This window comes from Calonectris borealis, chromosome Z (assembly GCF_964195595.1).
Source record: "Calonectris borealis chromosome Z, bCalBor7.hap1.2, whole genome shotgun sequence".
Classification (NCBI taxonomy): domain Eukaryota; kingdom Metazoa; phylum Chordata; class Aves; order Procellariiformes; family Procellariidae; genus Calonectris; species Calonectris borealis.
The window spans coordinates 71,540,547-71,562,789 of record NC_134352.1 but is presented as its reverse complement, the minus strand read 5'-3'; the positions used below and the strand labels follow the sequence as shown (position 1 = coordinate 71,562,789).

Here is a 22,243-nt window from a genome sequence, read left to right as displayed (position 1 = left end):
GAGTCTCTCAACCATTTTACAAGTTTGTTGTACCTTTCTCAGGGTACAATGCTGATGCATTGTTCTATGTGGCAGTATTTCCCTGCCCTGGCTTCAATACTGTCTCAGAAGACACAATATATAGTCGCCAATAAATGGGCAGAAGTGCATACCTCTCTTGCCATGAGCCCACACAAAGGTGGAAGCAGGAGGCTTCCTCGTCTGTTGCTATCACAAGCCCGACATTTTACATTCTCTCCTTGGAATGATCAGTATTTAGCTCTTTTTTTGATCATTTATAAAAATCTCAAAGCCATTTACTAGCTCTAAAAAGTCTGGACGTTGCTGTCTGCTGAATACTTTTTCCTAGCTATTAATTGTTCTACAGAACCTCCGCTCATATTAGAAACACCATACTTTTAATCACTCTCATGATGGCCTTTCAACCAAACAAGCACAGAATGGGATGTATTTACAGGCTAATTAAGAACAAATGCCATCTTCAGAAATGCAGATTCTTTCGAAAGATATTTAGTGATATGGTCTCCACTACCAGATAAAATCATTTCCAATTTGGACAACTCCAAATCAACTTTTTCCATACTAATCAAAATTGGTACATACTGGTAATTGCGTGGCTTGATAGAAATTGTCTGAGTTTTTTATCTGGAAATAATAAAGTACATCATTAATACAGGCACAGAAGGAGATATGCATTCACCTACACGCACACACACACACAAATATATTAAGGGAGTACTTTGACCCTGTGCTTCAGTGCTGCTTCTTTGAACTGAGCTGTAAGTACAGGCGGAAGCCAGAATAACACACAAAAGGACACCACAGCAATTTTAAGGGCTTATAAGCTTGTTGTGGAAGAAGTAGCAAATGTTGAGCACACTTAAATTTCTCTGGAACTCAGGTGAATCTTTGCCCTTTCTTATTACTGGTATGGGTTTTCATTTATTGCAGTCTGATGTTTGTTGTATGCCTAGCCAGCCCAGAATCAGGGAGGGCCAAAGTCAGCGCTATGTCATTTCTGTTTCTACACAATGCTCTGCATCTCCTTTGTGTCAATGAAAGTTTGCAAAAGCTTACTTTATTTATGAACTTTGGTTCCAGCTGGAAGATATCTACAAAAGCTCATTCCAGAAAGTTTCACAGTAGCAGTTAGGGTTAATTACTGACTTCTCGAGTAAGCTGACAAAATTTTGATGAATTTCAGATGGTCCTAAAAATGTTTTAGTTCAAAAAGTCATCCTAATAAGATTTTTTTGAAGTCTTGCCTTCATTTTCTTCCCTAACTCTCCTTTATACGAGAGGAATCTTTGTTCTGCTTATTGAAAAACATTTTTTAGGTTTTAATTTCAAGATACTTGGAAATTTTCAGAGGGAGACTGATGGACTTTGATGAAAGATTTTTGTTCAAAGTTTGCTGCTTGAAGCATTTTAGCTTTCCAACTAGTTACAATAATAATTCTAAAATATATAGCACACATACACCACTGATTCAGAAGGAACCAGAAATATGAAAGCATGGGCAAGGTTGCTAATGGCTGATGGTTGACATTCTAGTCACTCTACAAAGAACAATCAGAAAGAGATGATATTTTGAAAAGCACCAAGACATCAGGCTAAAAGAGACCTTCTGGATCATCAACTTGAGATACTGCTGTCTCAGGCAGTCATATAAAGCTGCTTATGAATTTATTAAACTGTATGAATTAAATTCATAGTTAAACAATGTAGAAGAATACAAGAAAAAATCAACAAAAACTTAAATCATTGGATACTTGTGAAAAATTTACCTTGTCTGGCCCTGAGGATCAACTGCTTGGAACAGGCTCAGCAATCCTCCATGTGGTTTAACTTCTGATACGCCCTTTTATACACTGTGTGCGGTTTTGTGTCACTATTAACATAAATGCAGTAATACTTCCACTTTAGCCTGTTTCTTGTGACTCTTTCTGTGTTAGCTTATTTAAAGTCCTAAAATCATGAGACCAGCTCTCTGGTTCATGAAATTCACCTATTTTATGTACGTGTAAGCCTCTCTGTTGCTGGGCAGGCATGTGAGAGCATATAGATCTGTTGCAGACACAGTACGCTGCTGCTGCACACAGCAGGCAGGTGAGCTCTCAGAAGAGCTTGTGCAGAAGCCCTGGCCCCTGTGAGCTCTGTGGACATGATTTGGAGGTTGAGAAGGACTCAGGATGCACCTGAGCCTGCTCACAACCCTCAGTGATGAAGCCCATTGAGAATCTCATTCATATTTACTATCCATACTCTGGTTGCAATCATCTCCAAAGACAGAGGGTCTGAACCTTAGCAGTTTTTTCAGCCTGAAAGTGGGATGTCTCAGGGAGGCAAGTATCAGTAATGATACAAATGAAAAATAAATATTCAACTTCAATGAACACCTAAATCAGGCCTATCTGGGCAACCGATCACTAGCTAGGATGGTGAATTTGGATGCCACCATCCCGTCCAGGAGAGTCCCGTGAGGTAGTGACTAGTCTGCTAGTCTAGGATGAGCAGCAACCAGAAGAGTTTGTGCAAGGTGGTGGTTCACTGGCACTTGAGCAGATGTAGTGGCTGGTTGCATGTGTGAACAGAAGGCTCTCCCGCTGCCCTCCCTCCTCTCACAACTTCCCACCTTTTTTCTCCCCTCTCTTTCCTCTGTGGCTGCACATTTTTACCCTCTCCCTGGGTCTGTTGCCCACCAGACCTCCATGGGAGATGATCTAACACATTAAAATGGCACAAATCCACCCAGATTTTTTTGCTGAATTTATTTTCTGTTGCCGTAATAAATTAAACTGGCTCACAGAGAGGACTGAAGTGTGTCAAAGCCAGCACCAGATGTACAGAAGGAACACATGGTGGGGATTGGAAGTGAAAGCAGGGAAAGATGTGGAAAAAACAGAATAGCAACTCAGCATTTTGGGCAATTTCAGGCGCTAAGTTTGTTCACCATATCTTGTGTCCTAAGATCAGAACCTATCTCTAAAGAACGGTAATTGTTTGTTTGCCAACGGATGACCTTTGTGTATACACAGGCTGAAATGTCTATGCTCTAGACAAGTCTGATTTATTACCTATATACTACTAAAGCTCTCTGAATTTTGAATTATAATAACATGAGCTCTTCTCCTCCAACCCAGTTCATTCAAACCAGAACTCTCACAGCCCTTGTTTGTTTGGCGTAGTTTCTGCAGCATATGGTTTCCAGTAAAAGGAATCCAGGCAAATCCTTCTATAAGGTCGCCTGAGAGCGAATCATTTGCATTACACTTAGCACAGAATTAATGCTATTTGACATATTTCGTTGTCCTGGTTTCAACTGGGGTTAAACCATGACATTCATAGAGACACATCCCAAGGCATTGTCATTAATCCTTGAAATGTGACTAATACATTAAAAGCAAAACAGGCAATTAAAACACTTTAAAAAAAAAGAAGTTGAGATGGCATTAGCAAACAAACAAATCCAAAAACTCTCCAAGTCAATTTCACAATTTAAAACCATAACGACAAGATGTTCTTTCTCCACTCAGTTGTCACTGGATCCTTGGCATTTGCAGCAGTCATGGAGCACAGACTGTCTTTAGGGCTGTAATACATAATGAACTTGGACAATGAAGACACAAGACTATTTAAAGCTTGGTAAACTATTGAGTAACCTTCGCATCAATCCTATAAAAGGCTGGAAGTCTACAGGGAAATATCGCTGATATAATTATATTCTGGCTGACCTTAGTGTGAAGTAGAATACAGACAATACCATTTCATGCTGTCTCCAGATCAGGCAGGATATCATTAGCCCACAAGGGAAGCATTGCATTAATAATTCTTGTGCTAGAATTATCATTTGGTGCAAGACAAGAAATGCCTTGCCTTATGGCCTTTTGTGTCTCTCAAACTACTCCTCTTTTACTCCCTGAAATCATCATTTTTAAACCTAAAGACAGTTTATTTCTGAATAGACAGTAGAAATGTTTATCAAGAACTTAAAGTTGCTATGATAAAACACATTTTTAACTGCAAAATTGTTAGTAGATTGTTGCCATTTTCACTAATAGTAAGGGAAAATCAGCCCCATCATCTCTGTAAGTTACACTCTGTCCCTCACTGCCGTGCAGTCAGGGGAAGTAATTGGGGAGCTTCCTCAATCAGGCCTTTTATTATAATTTATGTTATTGTAGAAGTGCCCATCAGTCAGAGCAGGACTGTGCGAGGTGCTGCATAGTTCCTCGTCACAAAATTGCAGTGAAGAAAGTAGATTATCATGTAACTGTACAACTGTATGAGGTTCAACACGGCCAAGTGCCGGGTCCTGCCCTTCGGCCACAACAACCCCAGGCAACGCTACAGGCTTGGGGAAGAGTGGCTGGAAAGCTGCCCAGAGGAAAAGGACCTGGGGGTGCTGGTTGACAGCCGGCTGAACATGAGCCGGCAGTGTGCCCAGGTGGTCAAGAAGGCCAACGGCATCCTGGCCTGTATCAGTAATAGTGTGGCCAGCAGGAGCAGGGAGGTGATCGTGCCCCTGTACTCGGCACTGGTGAGGCCGCACCTCGAATCCTGTGTTCAGTTTTGGGCCCCTCACTACAAGAAGGACATGGAGGTGCTGGAGCGCGTCCAGAGGAGGGCAACGAAGCTGGTGAAGGGCCTGGAGCACAAGTCTTATGAGGAGCGGCTGAGGGAACTGGGGTGGTTTAGCCTGGAGAAGAGGAGGCTGAGGGGAGACCTCATTGCACTCTACAACTACCTGAAAGGAGGTTGTAGCGAGGTGGGTGTTGGTCTCTTCTCCCAAGTAACTAGTGATAGGACGAGAGGAAATGGCCAAGTTGCGCCCAGGGAGGTTTAGACTGGGTATTAGAAAAATTTCTTTACTGAAAGAGTGGTCAGGCCTTGGAACAGGCTGCCCAGGGAAGTGGCTGAGTCACCATCCCCGGAAGTATTTAAAAGACAAGTATATGTGGTGCTTAGGGACATGGTTTGATGGGCATCGTGGTGGTGGGTTGGTGGTTGGACTCGATGATCTTAGAGGTCTTTTCCAACCTTAATGATTCTATGATTCTATGATCAATAGCACACGAAAGCAGGAAACTACCTAAACGGTTCAGAGCCTAAATGCTAAGTAGAAAAAAGTTACTATAAGTACCTGTGAAAGGAAAAAAGAATCAACCATTCACAGTCCCACTGTTGTAGAGGAGACTGAACATTCATCCATTGCAAACCAGTAAAGTGCTATGGGCCCTGTGGACCTGCAGTCCTAGGAGCGACACGAGTCCAGCTCTAACCTCCCTCTGTTTTGTACCTTGTTCGTGCAATCCCTTTACTTTTGTTACTGCTGAAGCCAGGATCAATAAAAAAGCAGGATCCTGTTTCCAAATGAAAGAAGATAAAGTCTTTAGGTTGAGGTACCTGAAAATGGATGCTAAAAGAACTATTATACAGCATCTGCCAAAGCAACATTTTTGTCTTGCTGAAATGCTTCTTGCAAGAAGACATTCCATCAATATAAACTAATTTGAATATGATACCCATTACTATCAATGATTTTACTACCCATTAATTAAGAGCAGACCCACACACACCCACACATATACTTTCTTTGCTGGCTGTATTTGTCCTCTTTTATGTTTATTTGCATGTTTTGTTTGTGAGCAAATTACAGTATATCTTTATCTTGAGGGTTATTGTACCTAATGATGTACTTACAGAAAGTGAAATTGCTATTAAGCCATTAAAACAGCTAACTGCAAGATCAAGATGTATGTCTGGAGAGATAAAATATTCTTTGGAGTTCCCATATTCTGGGCTAGCTATTAAAGGGCTTAACTCGGTTTTGATCATTTCTTACATAGGCAAATGACTGCTAACAATGTTGCACAAATTGGTCATAAAACTTAATAGGAGCATGAAGATTTTGATCAAAAGCAATAAAACATGTACAGAAGTGATGAAAGCGTACTAATTACATTATCAAAAAGACTCATAGTTACTAACCCTGAAAAGTCCCAAAGACAGTCTTTGGCTTAGCTAAATTGGCGCTGGGGTTGCTAACTTCTGAGGATTGACATAGGCATCCCTTCTGATGGATGGAGTAATGTGACCCAAGATCTAGGCATCTTCCTAAGGAAAGCAGGCCATGGCAACAGAGTGCAGGGTTTAAAAGTCACCATGTAGTGATGCTGTGACATGAAGCATTTAGTTTTCTGAGGCTGTGTTAAACTGTTCAAAACAGATGTCGTATCTGAGATGTAGCATATGAAAAGTTTTCAGATAGGGGTGCTGCTTTTCCATGAGAGCTTCATCCAGGCTCCTCTAGGACAAATTCATGGAAATTTCCCCAGCAGTGGCATTTTGGATCAGCTCTGGAAAGTGAAAAAAGTAAAAAGAAAAAATAAGAGGGCATGGCAGAGTGAGGAAGAAGCGGTGTTCCCCAGGGCTCAGTTTTGGGGCCAGTCTTGTTCAATATCTTTATCAACGATTTGGATGAGGGGATCGAGTGCTCCCTCAGTCAGTTTGCAGACGACACCAAGTTGGGCGGGAGTGTTGATCTGCTGGAGGGTAGGAAGGCTCTGCAGAGGGACCTGGACAGGCTGGATCGATGGGCCGAGGCCAACTGTATGAGGTTCAACAAGGCCAAGTGCCGGGTCCTGCACTTTGGCCACAACAACCCCAGGCAAGGCTTCTTGGGGAAGAGTGGCTGGAAAGCTGCCCAGAAGAAAAGGACCTGGGGGTGCTGGTTGACAGGCGGCTGAACATGAGCCGGCAGTGTGCCCAGGTGGCCAAGAAGGCCAATGGCATCCTGGCCTGTATCAGAAATAGTGTGGCCAGCAGGAGCAGGGAGGTGATCGTGCCCCTGTACTCGGCACTGGTGAGGCCGCACCTCGAATCCTGTGTTCAGTTTTGGGCCCCTCACCACAAGAAGGACATTGAGGTGCTGGAGCATGTCCAGAGAAGGGCAACGAAGCTGGTGAAGGGCCTGGAGCACAAGTCTGATGAGGAGCGGCTGAGGGAACTGGGGTGGTTTAGCCTGGAGAAGAGGAGGCTGAGGGGAGACCTCATCGCGCTCTACAACTACCTGAAAGGAGGTTGTAGCGAGGTGGGTGTTGGTCTCTTCTCCCAAGTAACAAGTGATAGGACGAGAGGAAATGGCCTCAAGTTGCGCCAAGGGAGGTTTAGATTGGACATTAGGAGAAATTTCTTTACTGAAAGAGTGGTCAGGTCTTGGAACAGGCTGCCCAGGGAAGTGGTTGAGTCACCATCCCTGGAAGTGTTTAAAAGACGTGTAGATGTGGTACTTAGGGACATGGTGTAGTGGGCATGGTGGTGTTGGGTTGACGGTTGGACTCGATGATCTTAGAGGTCTTTTCCAACCTTAATGATTCTATGATTCTAAGGAGAAAGTGAAGTGTTCTTACTTCTGTAAAAACATCCCCACAAAAAGCCAGCTATTAATGTGTCACTGAAACTGGGGGCTGTGTACGATCTCAGGATGTCTTTCACAGGCAGGACCATGCCAGAATTGGCCAAAACTTGCGTTCAGATCCATAAGCTGATTATCAGTGTGAGAACTGATACACGAAAATCAGCATGACTGCAGAAGAGGAGACTGAAGATCCATGATCAAAATTAAACCTTAACAACATCAGCTTAATTCTGGAGCAGCTCTTCCTACTGAAGCTGGGGACTTAGCTGTGGTGTAGTGTATGTGACACCAGGACTGGCCTGGGATCTCTGAAAAGTCTTGTTCAGAGAAAAGAAACTGTGAGAGAGAAGATAAGGAAAAGACAATTGTTCTTCCAGTAAGCGCTCTCCACAACTTTGCGTCAGCCCAGACAGTACATCCAAGCCTTGATTTATATGTCTTAAAAACACTGAATAGCTCCCAAAGCAGGCTGTGTCCCTGGAGAGGACTAGATGGGTTAAGATTAAAATTCCTCAGTAATATTCAGCCTTTTTAGGGAAAGAAAAACAGAATAGCAAAGCAGAGTGAGAAGAGACGTACAGTAGCAGACAGACTGACTGACTCCTTCAGCTGCTGAAATTGAGTGGAAGTGCATTTTCCCTGGCAATTGCTGGATATCTGAGTATTTCATCTAATATGAAGGTAAGACAATTGCTTACTTAATTTGTACTGAAGAAGTGAATATGGGAAGTGCAATGAAATATTAATTTATATGGAGAAATACTTAGCTGAAAATGTAATTGGGCAGTATTGCAAAAAAGAAGAAAACTAAAAAACAACAGCTTGCACAACAAAGCTGTGATGCTCTCCTTTATTTCTTAGGCTGACTAGTGTAAAGATTGCAGAAAGTTAGAATAGCTGCATGACCTAATGGAAAAAGCAGTAAAGCAAAGTAAGTTTGCTTTTGCTCCTCTTTTTTCAGGTGCTGGGGATTTTTCTGTTACTGGAAGTTTCAGGCTTCCTTTCCGTTTTTTCCAGGTGAATATTTCTTTAGTAAACTATATGCTGAAGACTAAGCATGTATAATTTAACAGACGACTTCTGGTGCGTGATATGGGGCAGGTCTTGAAGGGGTCTTCAGATATATTTCCTGGGAGAGGAGACACTGTTCGGTGTCAGCACTGCCACTGCCATCAGTGGTGACAAGAGTGAGGCATTATGGTGTCCTTTACCTCTGCCCAGAGGAGTCAGACGCCCTTCAGGAAAAGACCACACAGCAGTGGTGTGAGCCACAGCAACACACATCTGTGAAACACAGCACAGCTTACCCCAAGCCAGCACCCATCCCGAGGGCAGGTAGCACCCTCAGTGCCTCCCGTTGGCAAACTGGCTGTTTGGGGCTGCCGCGGGAAGGTCTGCTGCACGCCATGGCACACATACACAGCCCCTGGCAGCTCCCTGCCCGTGTCCAGATGTGGTCTGGCCTCTCCCTGCTTTGCAATGTGAAGCTGGTCTTTGAAGCTTGCATTATGGTTGCACAAAGTCCATGCCGATCTTCAGGCTAGGTGAACGTATCTAGTTTCTTCTTTTCAGTGACCAGAAAGCCCAAGCTGGGACTGATTTCATTCTTACACATGAAAAGCAAATCGAAGTGGTTTTAGAGGGAGCCTGATCATACTCCTAATTGTTATTGAAGGCCTGCTTTGCTATTTAGGAAAGTTTTGCACTAATGCTTATGGATAGAAATCCCTGATTATTTTCCTCTCTTTTTTTTTTTTTTCAATGCAAAAAATACTACTGGAGTAGCTCTTCCCCCCCAGTCCATTGTCGCTGGAATTCTTTTGGCCCTTGGTCCGAGTGCGATGGCTGTACTCAAAAACAGGTATAGACGGACACACCTTTTCTGTACTCATGACTTAATAAGCGTATGCTTTTTTCCCAGTAATTAAGGAGCCACTGTATCTTTAAACCCCCAAATCAGGTGTCAGACAAAAACCCCAGCAGAACAAGGCAGCTGAAGAACAAAGAACTCAGAAGGGAAATCCTCCAGTCTGTCCCCAGTATATTTCCTTTCAAAGCTATGATATTGATGTTGTAAAATATTTTGTGCATTTTTTGTTTTGGTGATAGTTCCAAAAAGCTCAACTGAACTGTTTGGTAAACTGAGACATTCCTCCGCTCATGCTGATTTGTACCAATTCTGTTGAGTTTTCATTAGTGGAGTCACATCTCAAGGAAAGAAAACTTGGTTGCAAAGTATTATCCTCAATGAAAACAAGTTGATGATTTTTACAGTGGAACTCTATTGATGTGCAATACACTTGCTTTTGATTTTCCTTCTCATTTACTTTGATGTTGCATCAATTAGGGAGGGATTAGTCAAAATTAAAGATGTGCCATGAGACAGTACTTATTCTTTCTAGAAGCAAATGATGTTAGATTTTGTCATCTTCCTTAATGACATTGTTTACTCTGAAGAACTTTAGCAAATTCATATCAGGCATGATTGATCCTATTAAAAATGTAAAACAAAAGTGAAATTCGTCAGCAGCTTTCTCTTGGTTTCAGTTACATATTAGATTTTTGAACAAACCAGCCAAGCTTATGCATCATTCTAAAGACGTTACAGATAAAATAGTTGCCTTTGTATTAACTTGAGAGTTTGTTACCATATTGTGGTAATACCAAGTGTGGTTTTTCTCAAAAAAACTAGTGAAAGTCTCATTTCCTTACAGCAGCAGAGTGGTAGCATTGCCTCGACACTAGTAAACTATTCCTGCTTTGCATTTGGATTTTCTAAGATCTACCTTGATTTACATTCAGATTCGGAGGCGGACAGTAGCAGTTTATGGCCAGTATGGGGGAAACCCCTGCTCTGGGGATGCCTTTGAAACAAGACCATGCACCCCGACAAGGGGATGCCCAACAGAAGATGGCTGTGGTGATCGGTTCAGGTGTTTCTCAGGTACCATCCAAGATCTTTTTCACCATTTTCTGGTCATAAAGTTAAGAAGATAACCGTGTTATCTTTGAACTTTAGTAAACGGGCAATGGCTTTGCAGACCCCTTGACCCACAGATAAATTTGATTTAGGAGGATGTTTCCTTTTTTCCAGCCTCAAATATGCATGTTTTTAATTTCATCTGGAGTGTTGCAGAGCTGTGCAGATAACATGCTGTAGCCCTGGTAGCCTCTCTAAGTCATTCTGCCTTACTAATTTGCCCTGGAGTACCATTTTTTTCATTATGAGAAGGTAATTAAGGAATGCAAGCTTAGATATGATTATTCGAAGCTGTTCTAGGCTATATCCAAACATCTTGGAAATCATCTGGGTCATGGAAACTAATGCTCCCTAAACCAGTCCTTGTATCCAAGCAGCTTCCATTACCTTCACAAAAAAGCACATTATCTCAGTAGGTAGATGTTTATCACAGAGGAACATGATAAACATGTTTTGGTGCTACCAGAGAGATAATCACAGTTAATCACAAATGATAGGGTAAAAGGATGAAAGCTCAGAAAATAAATCTAGAGGTCAACTGTTTTATTAGTGTATCATAAGCCTTGAATGGCTGTGGTTCCTTCAAGTGTACTATACACTATTGCTTTAAGTCTACATTAGTGTTGTTTCACAAGCCCTCTTGGGCACAGGCTGTTCATTGTGGGAGTGAATAAGCTAATTAATGTAGTAGATTTTAGGTGATTTATTTTTAAATGAACAAACACTTTTCCTTTCCCCATGCATTTTTGTTCTGATTTAGGTCAGTGCATTAGCAGATCTCTTGTGTGCAATGGAGATCAGGATTGTGAGGAAGATGGTGCAGATGAAGATCGATGTGAAGAGAAGACGACTGTATGTGATATTGATAAAACACCTCCAAATTCAGAACTTACAGGAACAGGGTAATGTTCTATGGCAAGCTCAGTAATACTGGTGCCAAATGCATTTACATTTTTGTTGTATTTACAAGCTCTGGCTGTACAGATGGGCTTCCTGGGCCTATGGTAAAGTGTCCCATATGCAAAAATGTTCAGTACAACGGCCTCCGTCATGCCAGTGGCTCAGTGCAGCCAGGATGTACAGGATCTTTGATCTGAAGTACAGAATAAAGCATTTTATCTTTCATTCCTGCTATTGCAAAACATCTTTTAAGATATGAAATGAAATGTCAACCAATAACACATGATCATCAGCATGGAAAAAATGAGCCAGCAAGGCTTATTCTTTTTGTCATTGCTGTTGCATTTAGTACTGTGGATCCATATGGATTTCTGTTTATACATCCCATCTGCAGCCTAGCAAAATAATAATCTTAAGTTTCTTTAGCGTAGTTGTATCACTTGGTATGCGATATAATTCAGATATAATACAAAAAACATTTTGGAATGGATGCCCTGTTGTTTCTGTGTTGCATTAATTGATGGAACAATAAAACTTAATAAAATCAGTTGTGATAGATATGAGGTCTTAATGTTAAGAGGTATTGATATGTGTTCATTTTTATTGACAAATCAAGAGCAACATTTTACTTTCCATTTTGTAACATGCTATGCACACTGCAGTTCTGCAGGTATAGAAGTCTATCAATTGATATCTCTTTTTCTTGCGTAAATAAGCTTATGATCTTAATCTGCAGGTATAGCATTCAGTTATAATGGCTCTGTAATTTTTGCCTCCTGTAAAATAATTTTTTACCACTTTGGCTTAATTATCTTTCCTGGTTTTCTCCTGGTAGCTTTGATGCCATTACTGGTGAGACTAGGGGAAGAGTCATTCATACAAAAAGCTTTGGAGGACAATGCAGAAAGGTCTTTAGCGGCGATGGGAGAGAATACTACAGGCTGAGTGAAAGCGTTCTCGCTTATACTTTCCAGGTATGTTTCTGTTAAACACAGCTTTATATTTAGAGTCATGATTAAAACTGGGAGAATGATGCAAAGCTTGTAGGGTCTTTTGACAGGTAGGTTTCCCTAAATGCAGCTGAATGACGCCTGTTCCCTCTCTGCAGTCGCTTATTATTTTGAAATACAAACTGGTGTGTGTCTTGCTAAAATGAAAGGAAAAAAATGGTAATTCCTTGGATGTGATTTCTAATTCTCTCACAGTTAGATTGAATGTAAAGCCATCTCCTTAGCATAAGCACTGGCCTGGATCATCCTAAGCACAAGGCTTTGGGGTGCTTTGTGGAGATCTTACAGAGATACGCTTTGTTTGAAGTCATTGTTTCAGAAACTTGGTTTGTCTCACATTTATCAAAAGCATAGAATCATAGAATCATAGAATCCTTAAGGTTGGAAAAGACCTCTAAGATCATCGAGTCCAACCACCAACCCAACACCACCATGCCCACTACACCATGTCCCTAGGCGCCTCATCTACACTTCTTTTAAATACTTCCAGGGTTGGTGACTCAATCACTTCCCTGGGCAGCCTGTTCCAAGGCCTGACCACTCTTTCAGTAAAGAAATTTCTCCTAATGTCCAATCTAAACCTCCCTTGGCGCAACTTGAGGCCATTTCCTCTCGTCCTATCACTAGTTACTTGGGAGAAGAGACCAACACCCACCTCACTACAATCTCCTTTCAGGTAGTTGTAGAGTGCAGTGAGGTCTCCCCTCAGCCTCCTCTTCTCCAGGCTAAACAACCCCAGTTCCCTCAGCCGTCTCCTCTGGAGACTTGTTCTCCAGACCCTTCACCAGCTTGGTTGCCCTCAGACGACACCAAGCTGAGTGGTGTGGTCGACATGCGTGAGGGACAGGATGCCATCCAGGGGGACCTGGACAAGCTCGAGAAGTGGGCCCATGTGAGTCTCATGAGGTTCAACAAGGCCAAGTGCAAGGTCCTGCACATGGGTCAGGGCAACCCCCAGTATCAATACAGGCTGGGGGATGAAGGGATTGAGAGCAGCCCTGCCGAGAAGGGCTTGGGGTTACTGGTGGATGAAAAGCTGGACATGAGCCAGCAATGCGCGCTCTCAGCCCAGAAGGCCAACCGTATGCTGGGCTGCATCAAAAGCAGCGTGGCCAGCAGGTCGAGGGAGGTGATTCTGCCCCTCTCCACTGCTCTGGTGAGACCCCACCTGGAGAACTGCGTCCAGCTCTGGAGTCCTCAGCACAAGACAGACATGTACCTGTTGGAGCAGGTCCAGAGGAGGGCCATGAATATGATCGGGGGATGGAACACCTCTCCTATGAGGACAGGCTGAGAGAGTTGGGGTTGTTTAGGCTGGAGAAGAGAAGGCTTCAGGGAGACCTTATTGCAGCCTTCTAGTACTTAAAGGGCTCTTATAAGAAAGATGGGCACAAACTTTCAGCAGGGCCTATTGCAACAGGAGAAGGGGGAACTGCCACTCAAAGACGATGGAGAGTGGCTTAGCAACTTCATCCGCCAGTTCCTTCAGGACCTGTGGGTGAATCTCATCAGGTCCCATGGACTTCTGCACCTTCAGGTTCCTTGGATGGTCTCGAACCTGTGGCAGTTCTTCATTCTCCCAATCCCTGCCTTTGCCTTCTGCCACTTGGGCGGTGAGGCTTCCACACTTGCTGGTGAAGGCTGAGGCAAAAAATTCATTGAGTTCCTCTGCCTTCCCCATATACCGGGTAACCAGCTCTCCTGTTTCATATGGGAGAGGGCCCACATTTTCCCTAGTCTTCCTTTTATCCCCAACGTAACTATAGAAGCTTTTCTTGTTGCCCTTGACGTCCCTGGCCAGATTTAATTCTATCAGGGCTTTAGCTTTCCTAACCTGATACCTGTCTGCTTGGACAATTCCTCCCAGGCTACCTGTCCTTGCTTCCACCCTCTGTAGACTTCTTTTTTGTGTTTGAGTGTGTCCAAGGAGCTCCTTGTTCATCCCTGCAGGCCTCCTGGCGTTTTTGCCTGACTTCCCCTTTGTTGGGATGCATTGCTCCTGAGCTTGGAGGAGGTGATCTGTAAATATTAACCAGCTTTCTTGGCCCCCTCTTCCCTCTCCCCTGAAGAGGCCAAAGTCTGCTCCCCTGAAGTCCAGGGTACTGAGCTTGCTGTGCACCCTCCTTAGTGCCCTAAGGATCTTGAACCATTTCATGGTCACTGTTGCAAGGCTGCTCTCGAGCTTCACATTCCCCACCAGCCCCTCCTTGATGGTGAGAACAAGGTTCAGCATAGCACCTCTCCTCATTGGCTCCTCTATCACTTGAAGAAGTTATCATCGATGCATTCCAGGAACCTCCCGGATTGCTTATGCCCTGCCGTGTTGTCCCTCCAACCGATAGCAGGGTGGTTGAAGTTCCCCATGAGGACCAGGGCTTGTGAATGTGAGTCTGCTCCTATCTGTCTATAGAGGGCCTCATCCGCTCGGTCTTCCTGGTTGGGTGGCCTGTAGCAGACCCCCACTATAATGTCACTTGTCCCTGCCTTCCCTTTAATGTTGATCCATAAGCTCTCGGTGGGCTCCTCATCCATCCCCAGGCAGAGCTCCATGCACTCCAGCTGGTCATAGAGGGCGACACGCCCTCCTCATCTCCCCTGCCTGTCCTTCCTAAAAAGCCTGTATCCCTCCATTCCAACACTGCAGTCATAGGAGCCATCCCACCACGTCTCTGTGATGCCAATAAGATCGTAGCCCTGCAGGCATGCGCACGTCTCTAACTCCTCTTGTTTATTCCCCATGGTATGTGCGTTTGCATAGAGGCATTTAAGATGAGGCCCCGATGAAGCTGTCTGGATGGGGTTCCTTTGTGCTGCTCTTCAGGCGCTCTCCTGCTGACCTGTGATCCTTCATGTAATGCCTATCCTAGGCGTAATGCCTTTCCAATAGTTGTCAGTACTTTTTATGAAATCTGAAATGGATTCAGCCTGAAAAACACATTGGATTTTTTGCATCAGGAAGGACTTGCTCTATTATATAAGTTATCTTTTTTGACATTCTTCATGAAGCTCTTTATATAGAATTCTATCTTTCATGTTCTAGGTTAAAATTCAGAATGATTTCAATTATGAGTTTTTCAACAGCAGCTGGTCTTACATGAAACACACAGAGAGGTGTGAAAAATCAAACAGTGGACACAGTTATTCACAGAATAAAATTCTGCAACACAGTCAAAAGGTATGTATAAGTTGTCACTGTGGCTTAGTATTTTGCATAAACATCTTCATCATTTTTTCATGTGCTTCTATAGTGAGATGCAAATATTTGTTTTATTCAGATATTTTTGGCACGAAGTGCATGACAGAAAAAATCCCATAAGACCTTTACAAAGAGACCACTGGTTTGGTTATCAATTAAGAAGGGTTGGCTGCTGTTTTTACTTTCTCCATTTTACCTCTTTATTAGTAATTTCTTTATTTACTAGCTGTTTTCCTCCCTATTTGAGGAAGAAAAACAGTGGCTTCTTCACATAACTGATTAATCTTTTCCATTTTCTTCTAATGAATTACTGCCTTTTTTTTTTCTATTACCTCTGTCAGTATCTTGGAGCGAAAATATTGAAGTAATTTTGTGATTAAAGTTAGTTTATTTTATAATACATTTTCCACTAGCAGAAATCCATTAAGAGAGAGATCTGGTCTTAAACAGCCAGGAGGTCACAGTGCTTATGCCTTTAATTTATTTAAAAAGGAGCATTAGATAAATAATTTGAAAGTAACTCTCCGTTATGAAGTATAACCTCTATCTTATAGCAAATAAAATCAAGTGACAAATTTATATATTTTATGGCCCCCAAGCTGACAGAGGACAAGCTCATTTTACCACACTAACAATGACATATTTTGAGACTTAGCATAACGAAGTTCAAAAGCAACTTTGAGAGGCTGAGGTGAACAATATTGTATAGGCATATAGGATTTTATAATTTAGCAGCAACCTCAAAATGGCTAGAGCCCCTTACAAAGAAAGGCTCCTCCAGAAAAAGCAGTGCAAATAAGACCTCTCTAGTGCCTCTGATTTGCTTTCAGAGAAGGCTTGTTAACCTGCTACCACCAGGCTTCTGGTGTTGGAAACCACTGTTAGCTTTGAAGAGTGATATTTTCCTTTCTTATTTGTCCTTGTGCTAGCTTTCAGGTACACAAGAGGAAAAGAAGGATGTTGCAGCCACTATAAATAAAGGTCCAAAAGAGATTTCCTAACTTCAGGGTATTCTTGTTGCATTCACCGAGTTGTTATATATATCTATATATAGTTGTTAGATATATCTAACAGCTCTGTAACGCTGTTGGTTAGTAGCCAATATAACGTGCATGTCATCTGGCTAGTAGGAACCATCCTGATAGTGACATGAAGTATGACTGACGTCTTTTCCTTCCCCCAGAGCGAGCAGCTGATGGTTGTTGAGAACAGTGTGGAAGTTGCTCAGTTTATTAACAACCGCCCAGACTTTCTCACTCTTGCGGAGCCCTTCTGGAAGGAACTGGCCAACCTTCCAGTTGTCTACGAGTACAACGTCTACCGAAGACTTATTGAACATTTTGGGACTCATTTCTTACACTCTGGATCTCTAGGAGGACATTACAAAGTTATTTTTCATATGGATACTGACAAAATGAAAGCAGAAGGTAGAGTACTAGAGTATTTGTTACAAGAGACAAAGTGAATAAACAGGAGAAAAATTTATTTGCATGTTCTCCCAGCTAATATCTAAAATCAGGTAGGAGAATTCTACTAGTCACCACATTCTCTTCACGGGTAAAAGAAGGAAGATTAGAAAAAGTGATGAAACCACAACATTTAGTTCTAGATCCACATCTGTGACCTGCAGTGCTCTGGGTAGCAAAGATTTTATACTTGGTTCAGGACCTCATCAGGCTAAACTTGAATTCTAGTGCCAATCTAAATCTCAAATAATCTTAAAGCTTAAAAGTTACTTGGAGATGAAGGTTGGGTAAAACTGTGTGAAGCAGAATAAATTACAAACAGACCAAACACCAGAGTGACACATATGATGGTACTCAGTGTAGAGCAGTGCTGTAGAATTAAGGACTGCTGAGAAAAGAGATGAAAGAAACAATAAACTTTTTCCATTTACACCTCCCATCTCCCAGCCATCATCCATAGGTTTAGCATGTACCTTTTGACAGGATGTTGCCTTCTAATTTAGGCATAATACTTCATGACATCTCAAGTCAATTGGGAAACTCGGAAATCAATCCAACACACTTTCTGTGTACAGTATTGTTAATGGATTGATTTTCTGCAGGTATGAGCATAACAGACATGTACGAGTGCACCACATCGGGCTGGAATGCATTCATTGTGAAAAAGAAGAAAGTAGAGTGCTCCAAACTGGATGAACTGCTACAGACTTCTTCAGGTAAATGTTCAACAGTGACCTGTACAGTTGTCATGTCTCCATGTTTCATCTGCTCCTAAATAGCTGACAAAATGAGGAACAGGTGTTGATAGCTTTGTTGAACTCTATCTTAACAAGCTGAACCCAGACACCAAGTGCCTGGTTTAAAAGGCTCTCCAACACTCATCAATCATTGCTAATGCTTTCCCAGTAACTAGTACTAGTACCCTAAGTCAGGGCTGCCAAGACACCCGCAAAACCAGATACTTCTTATATATTAACTATGTAGGACCTCTTGATCCAGGCACAGGTGGTTGATCTGCACTAATGAGTTCTTTCACTACTTGCTAGCATAGTTTTTGCATGTATTTTTTCTATTTCCATTTGTAAATACAGCAATGCTGGTATTTTCTGTATTTCCTATCCTGAATCTACAGGAAGCAGTGGTAATAAGATTAAAGGAGACCCCTACATAGAAGGAGGAAGCCCAGGTGCTGTTGCTGGCCTTAGTTATCTAGAGCTGAATAATCCTGCTGGGAACAGTCAGAGATACTCCTTTTGGGCCAGATCAGTAACAGACTATCCCAGAGTAATTAAACAAAAGGTAAGGCTATTTTCCTGAAGCAGAGATGAGCAGATGGGATCACCTCAAGGAGAGAAATGATTAAGCTAAAGCTAGTGATTAATCAGGCTGTAGTCTGCAATCATTTTGTTTTCAGATCACTTTATAAAAAAGAAAAGGAAAGTTCACAGGAAGAAAATGTCATGAAGCTACCATGATCAGCTGCGTCACGAATCTAAGTCCTTTTGGCGGGTCAACACCTACAACCTTACCAGCCTCCAGTGACTTTAGTGGAGTTCTGCTTAAGAATGGAGGGTCATCCTAGCATTGGAGAAAGCCCAGATTTGAATAGTCCCTTTCCTGAAATGCATATTGGCAGGTCTGTGTGGCTTCCACCCAGCTTGCCAACTTCTGTGTATACCTTTTATCCCTCCTCCTTCTCTCTGCATCCAGAAGTTTAGCATAACTGGAGACTCTGGAAGCCAGACACTTCGAAGTTGAGCATGGCCATATTCACTGCTACCTTGTCTAAGTCCCTTTTGGGAACTGCCTACATACTGAAGAATGGTATAAACCCAAAAGATTTCTGTCAGGAAGTTTTCAATTAAATGTAAAAGCACAGAATATCATAAATCAGGCCATAGAAATCAAAATGGTTTTGCTTATTGTTACTTTCAATCACTGCTCAATGGAATACCATAATGGGTTGTTTAAATTTCCAGCTTTTTTGGCTGGTAATAACTGGATGAGAATTCGGGTTACTGTACATTGGTGGTCTGTGTTACACTTTTATCTCAGCCGTAATGTCATAGCTCAAGTATGTTCAAACATGACTAATCTGCCACTAGATTTAAGGGATGCTGTTAAGCAGAGCTGACTTTTAAGAAAAAGGCTAATATTAAATACTAACATAAGATTTTAGTTAGCTAGCTAGCAAATTAGAGAATCTGTCAACTCCCGTGTGCAGGAGCATACATCAAAAATAATTTTGCATGACGGAATGTGCTTATAAACTCTTATATCCCAATTATAACTATTTAATATAAATGTTTCTCTACTGTGTGTAGCTAACACCATTATATGAGCTGGTAAAGGAAGTGCCCTGCTCCTCAGTCAAAAAGCATTACCTAAAACAAGCCATTGAAGAATATATGGCTGAAAATGATCCCTGCAAATGTCAGCCTTGCCAGAATGGTGGCGAGGTGGCCGTGGAAGGAACTCAGTGTGTGTGTTACTGCAAGCCTTACACCTTTGGAGCAGCTTGTGAGCTGGGAACTCTCGTGCAAGATCAGCCAGGTCAGCACTCTTAAAACTTGTGAGAGGTTAGAAGTGGCAAAGTGTGGTCTCCTGCTTCCAGAGTCTGTTTGTCCCACTGCACAACCTGAACAAGTGGCTGATGTGCAGTGGCTGCTTGGGTCAGATATCGCTGCAGACATACAGCACAGGGAGGGTCATCCTGAGCCTGAGTCTTGGCTTAACGTGTCCAAACAGTACTTAACAAAGAACTGTTTTTATTATTCTTGTTAAATGCAGTGGACAATACTAACCACTCAAAATGTAACCTTCTATAAATAAGTATATATATTAAAGGAATGAGTATCAATAACTTCAAAAATTTTTGCTTTTTAATTTTGTAATTAGTTGTAGCTGATAGCTATTTTTATGTTCTGTTAGACTCTGATAATATATAGACTCCATGGAATTATACCTATGTAAAAGGCAAGTTTGGGAAAGGTGAAAGATTAGATCATTGCAATCTGGAATCCTCTGTAAGGGCACAGTTTGGACCATCACTGGCTTTGAACAGCCTGTGCCTTTAAACCACCTACAGAGTGGTTTAATGTGAAATATTCCCAAATGTTGCATAGGTGTTGTTGATGGACACTGGAGCTGCTGGTCCTCCTGGAGTCCTTGTTCAGGGGGAAGGAAATCAAGGAGTCGAACCTGCAACAACCCCCACCCGCGTGGCGGGGGGAAGACCTGCATAGGAGAGCAGCGTGAAAGCAGACCATGCGAAGATGAAGAGTTGCAGCATTTTCGGTAAGCAGAAAAAAACATTTGGAGCACGACTACAGGAAGATTTAAAAATTTATTTCAGAAAGGTGCATAAGCTATTGAATTCAGGGAGAAGATCACCTACTGAGCTTTCATATTTAAGTTGAAACAAAATGAAATTCAGAAGCTGTGAATCTGATACAAGGTAAGAGTAGAAAATAGGGTAAAAGCCAGTAAACTTGACACCATTCTGTTTAGCACTTTCTCAGATAGCCTGGCAGTGCCTGATTTAAGTATAATTGTCATGTAAATGACAGGCATAATAGTCTTGAAAATGGGCTTCACTGAGAAGTGAAGAATTTTGAAAGGAAGGGAGGCAAAATTCAAACTAAATTGTACTTTTTTTGCTTCATAGCTTGATTGAACCACACTGTTTTGATTTATCCATAACTCCTACAGAATTCTGTTCACCTCCTCCTCTCTTGGAAAATGGATTTGTTCAAGTAAGTTATTTCTATTACTCTGTTATCTGTCCTATCCCTACCTGCAGTGTCTCTATTACAGTTAATACAGATATGCACTTGCAAATTTGTATTTATCTTGATAAGCTTAGTATCAGAGCTACTATATAACAGCGCTCTCAGCATTTCTTCCTGGCTGAAGTTTACATGACATTAACCAAGACTTCTTACTAAAAATAAAAGAAAACCAAAAAAGCCTCACCCCTAAAACCGGAACAAAATCTTTGCTTTTCTGGACCATGGTACCTACAGAGAAAAGTAATCTACTTGTCCTTTATCTTTATACATATATTAAAAATTTTCTGAGCCACAGGGATTACATATTAAAGCACAGGAAACTAGAGAAAAAACAGCACAGAAAGTAAACTGCCCAAGGTCATCCAGCAAGTCCACAGCAAAGTTATAAACGGGTTTTAGGAGTCTTCACGCTACACCCTGTAACTCACCATTGCACTTTCTTGTTCCCTGGTGAAACTATGATCAAAGGTATTTGGCTGACTGTAACTTGGGCCTATTTAACAAGGGAGACTAAATTCTCCCTTGGAGGAATGGATTATGCCTTCTTTATGTTACAAGGCTGTCTAGAGTATTTTTGCTCAATAAATAGATAAAAGGATTAGTTCAAAATGCAATAGTTGTCTCTGCACAAGTGCAACCTGAGGCAAGATCCAAAATTTTGTGCTCCCTCTTTTGCCAATGATTTTTTTGGGGGTAATCAATAATTGTCTCCTATACTGATATTTTTGGTTCACAAACTAAAGGCAAAAACTGTGCAATTTGTGTCAATTTTTCATAAGATGTCTCCTTAGAAGAGAGTGGTATATAAAATGGGAAAAGACCTGTGTTTTCAAGTCCAGCTCTTATGAGTGACCACATCACATTAACCTTTAGCAAGCTGATAATATGCCATCCTAAGAATTAGCAAAGCCATATACTCTCCACTGATCCCCCCAGAAGGCTGTTCAAGAGCTTATGTTCCCCCTCTAATGCTTGATAACAGCCATATTTTCAGTCAGTTTATACTCCGGCAGGAAAGCGCTGTTCCATCACTGACGTACCACTGCCAGACCTCTGTCACAGGATACCTTCAACTCTAACCCTCCTTTTGCTAAGTTAAGGTAGCCCAAATATTCTGTATTCTACCAAAATTTTTGCAGCATTGTCTCCATTTTGATCACATCTACTGACTATTGATAACCAGAATTGCTCCCAGATACTCTCATCAGCGCATTGTAGAGCGGCATTAGTACTTCTCACTGTCCTCAGCTACTGCATCCCAGAATCAAAGGGAGTTCAACGCTGCTGGTGGTTCTTAGATTGTATATCCAAAATTTCACCTGTTCCTTTTCTTTCAGAATGCTGAAAACTCATACCCTGTTGGGAAAAGCATTGTTTATGCTTGCAGACATGGATATTCTCTTGTTGGTAATCCTGTTGCTAAGTGTGGCAGTAATTTACAGTGGCAAGTTGGAGACAGATATTGCCAGGGTATGTCTAA

At 42.0% G+C, this 22,243-nt stretch overlaps 1 protein-coding gene across 1 annotated transcript in view; it reads left to right on the top strand.

The window, feature by feature from the left end:
• Window positions 1–7,955: 7,955 nt before the first annotated feature.
• C7 (complement C7) overlaps window positions 7,956–22,243 on the top strand; it is a 28,658-nt gene continuing 14,370 nt past the window's right edge. Inside the window, exons 1-14 of the mRNA XM_075138154.1 lie at window positions 7,956–8,101; window positions 8,382–8,437; window positions 9,206–9,281; window positions 10,223–10,364; window positions 11,161–11,302; window positions 12,136–12,274; window positions 15,351–15,485; window positions 16,690–16,933; window positions 17,575–17,688; window positions 18,105–18,271; window positions 19,297–19,525; window positions 20,098–20,269; window positions 20,640–20,727; window positions 22,101–22,233. Coding sequence (XP_074994255.1) covers window positions 8,096–8,101; window positions 8,382–8,437; window positions 9,206–9,281; window positions 10,223–10,364; window positions 11,161–11,302; window positions 12,136–12,274; window positions 15,351–15,485; window positions 16,690–16,933; window positions 17,575–17,688; window positions 18,105–18,271; window positions 19,297–19,525; window positions 20,098–20,269; window positions 20,640–20,727; window positions 22,101–22,233 — 1,843 coding nt within the window. The 5' untranslated portion in view covers window positions 7,956–8,095. The remainder of the gene's footprint in view (window positions 8,102–8,381; window positions 8,438–9,205; window positions 9,282–10,222; window positions 10,365–11,160; window positions 11,303–12,135; window positions 12,275–15,350; window positions 15,486–16,689; window positions 16,934–17,574; window positions 17,689–18,104; window positions 18,272–19,296; window positions 19,526–20,097; window positions 20,270–20,639; window positions 20,728–22,100; window positions 22,234–22,243) is intronic.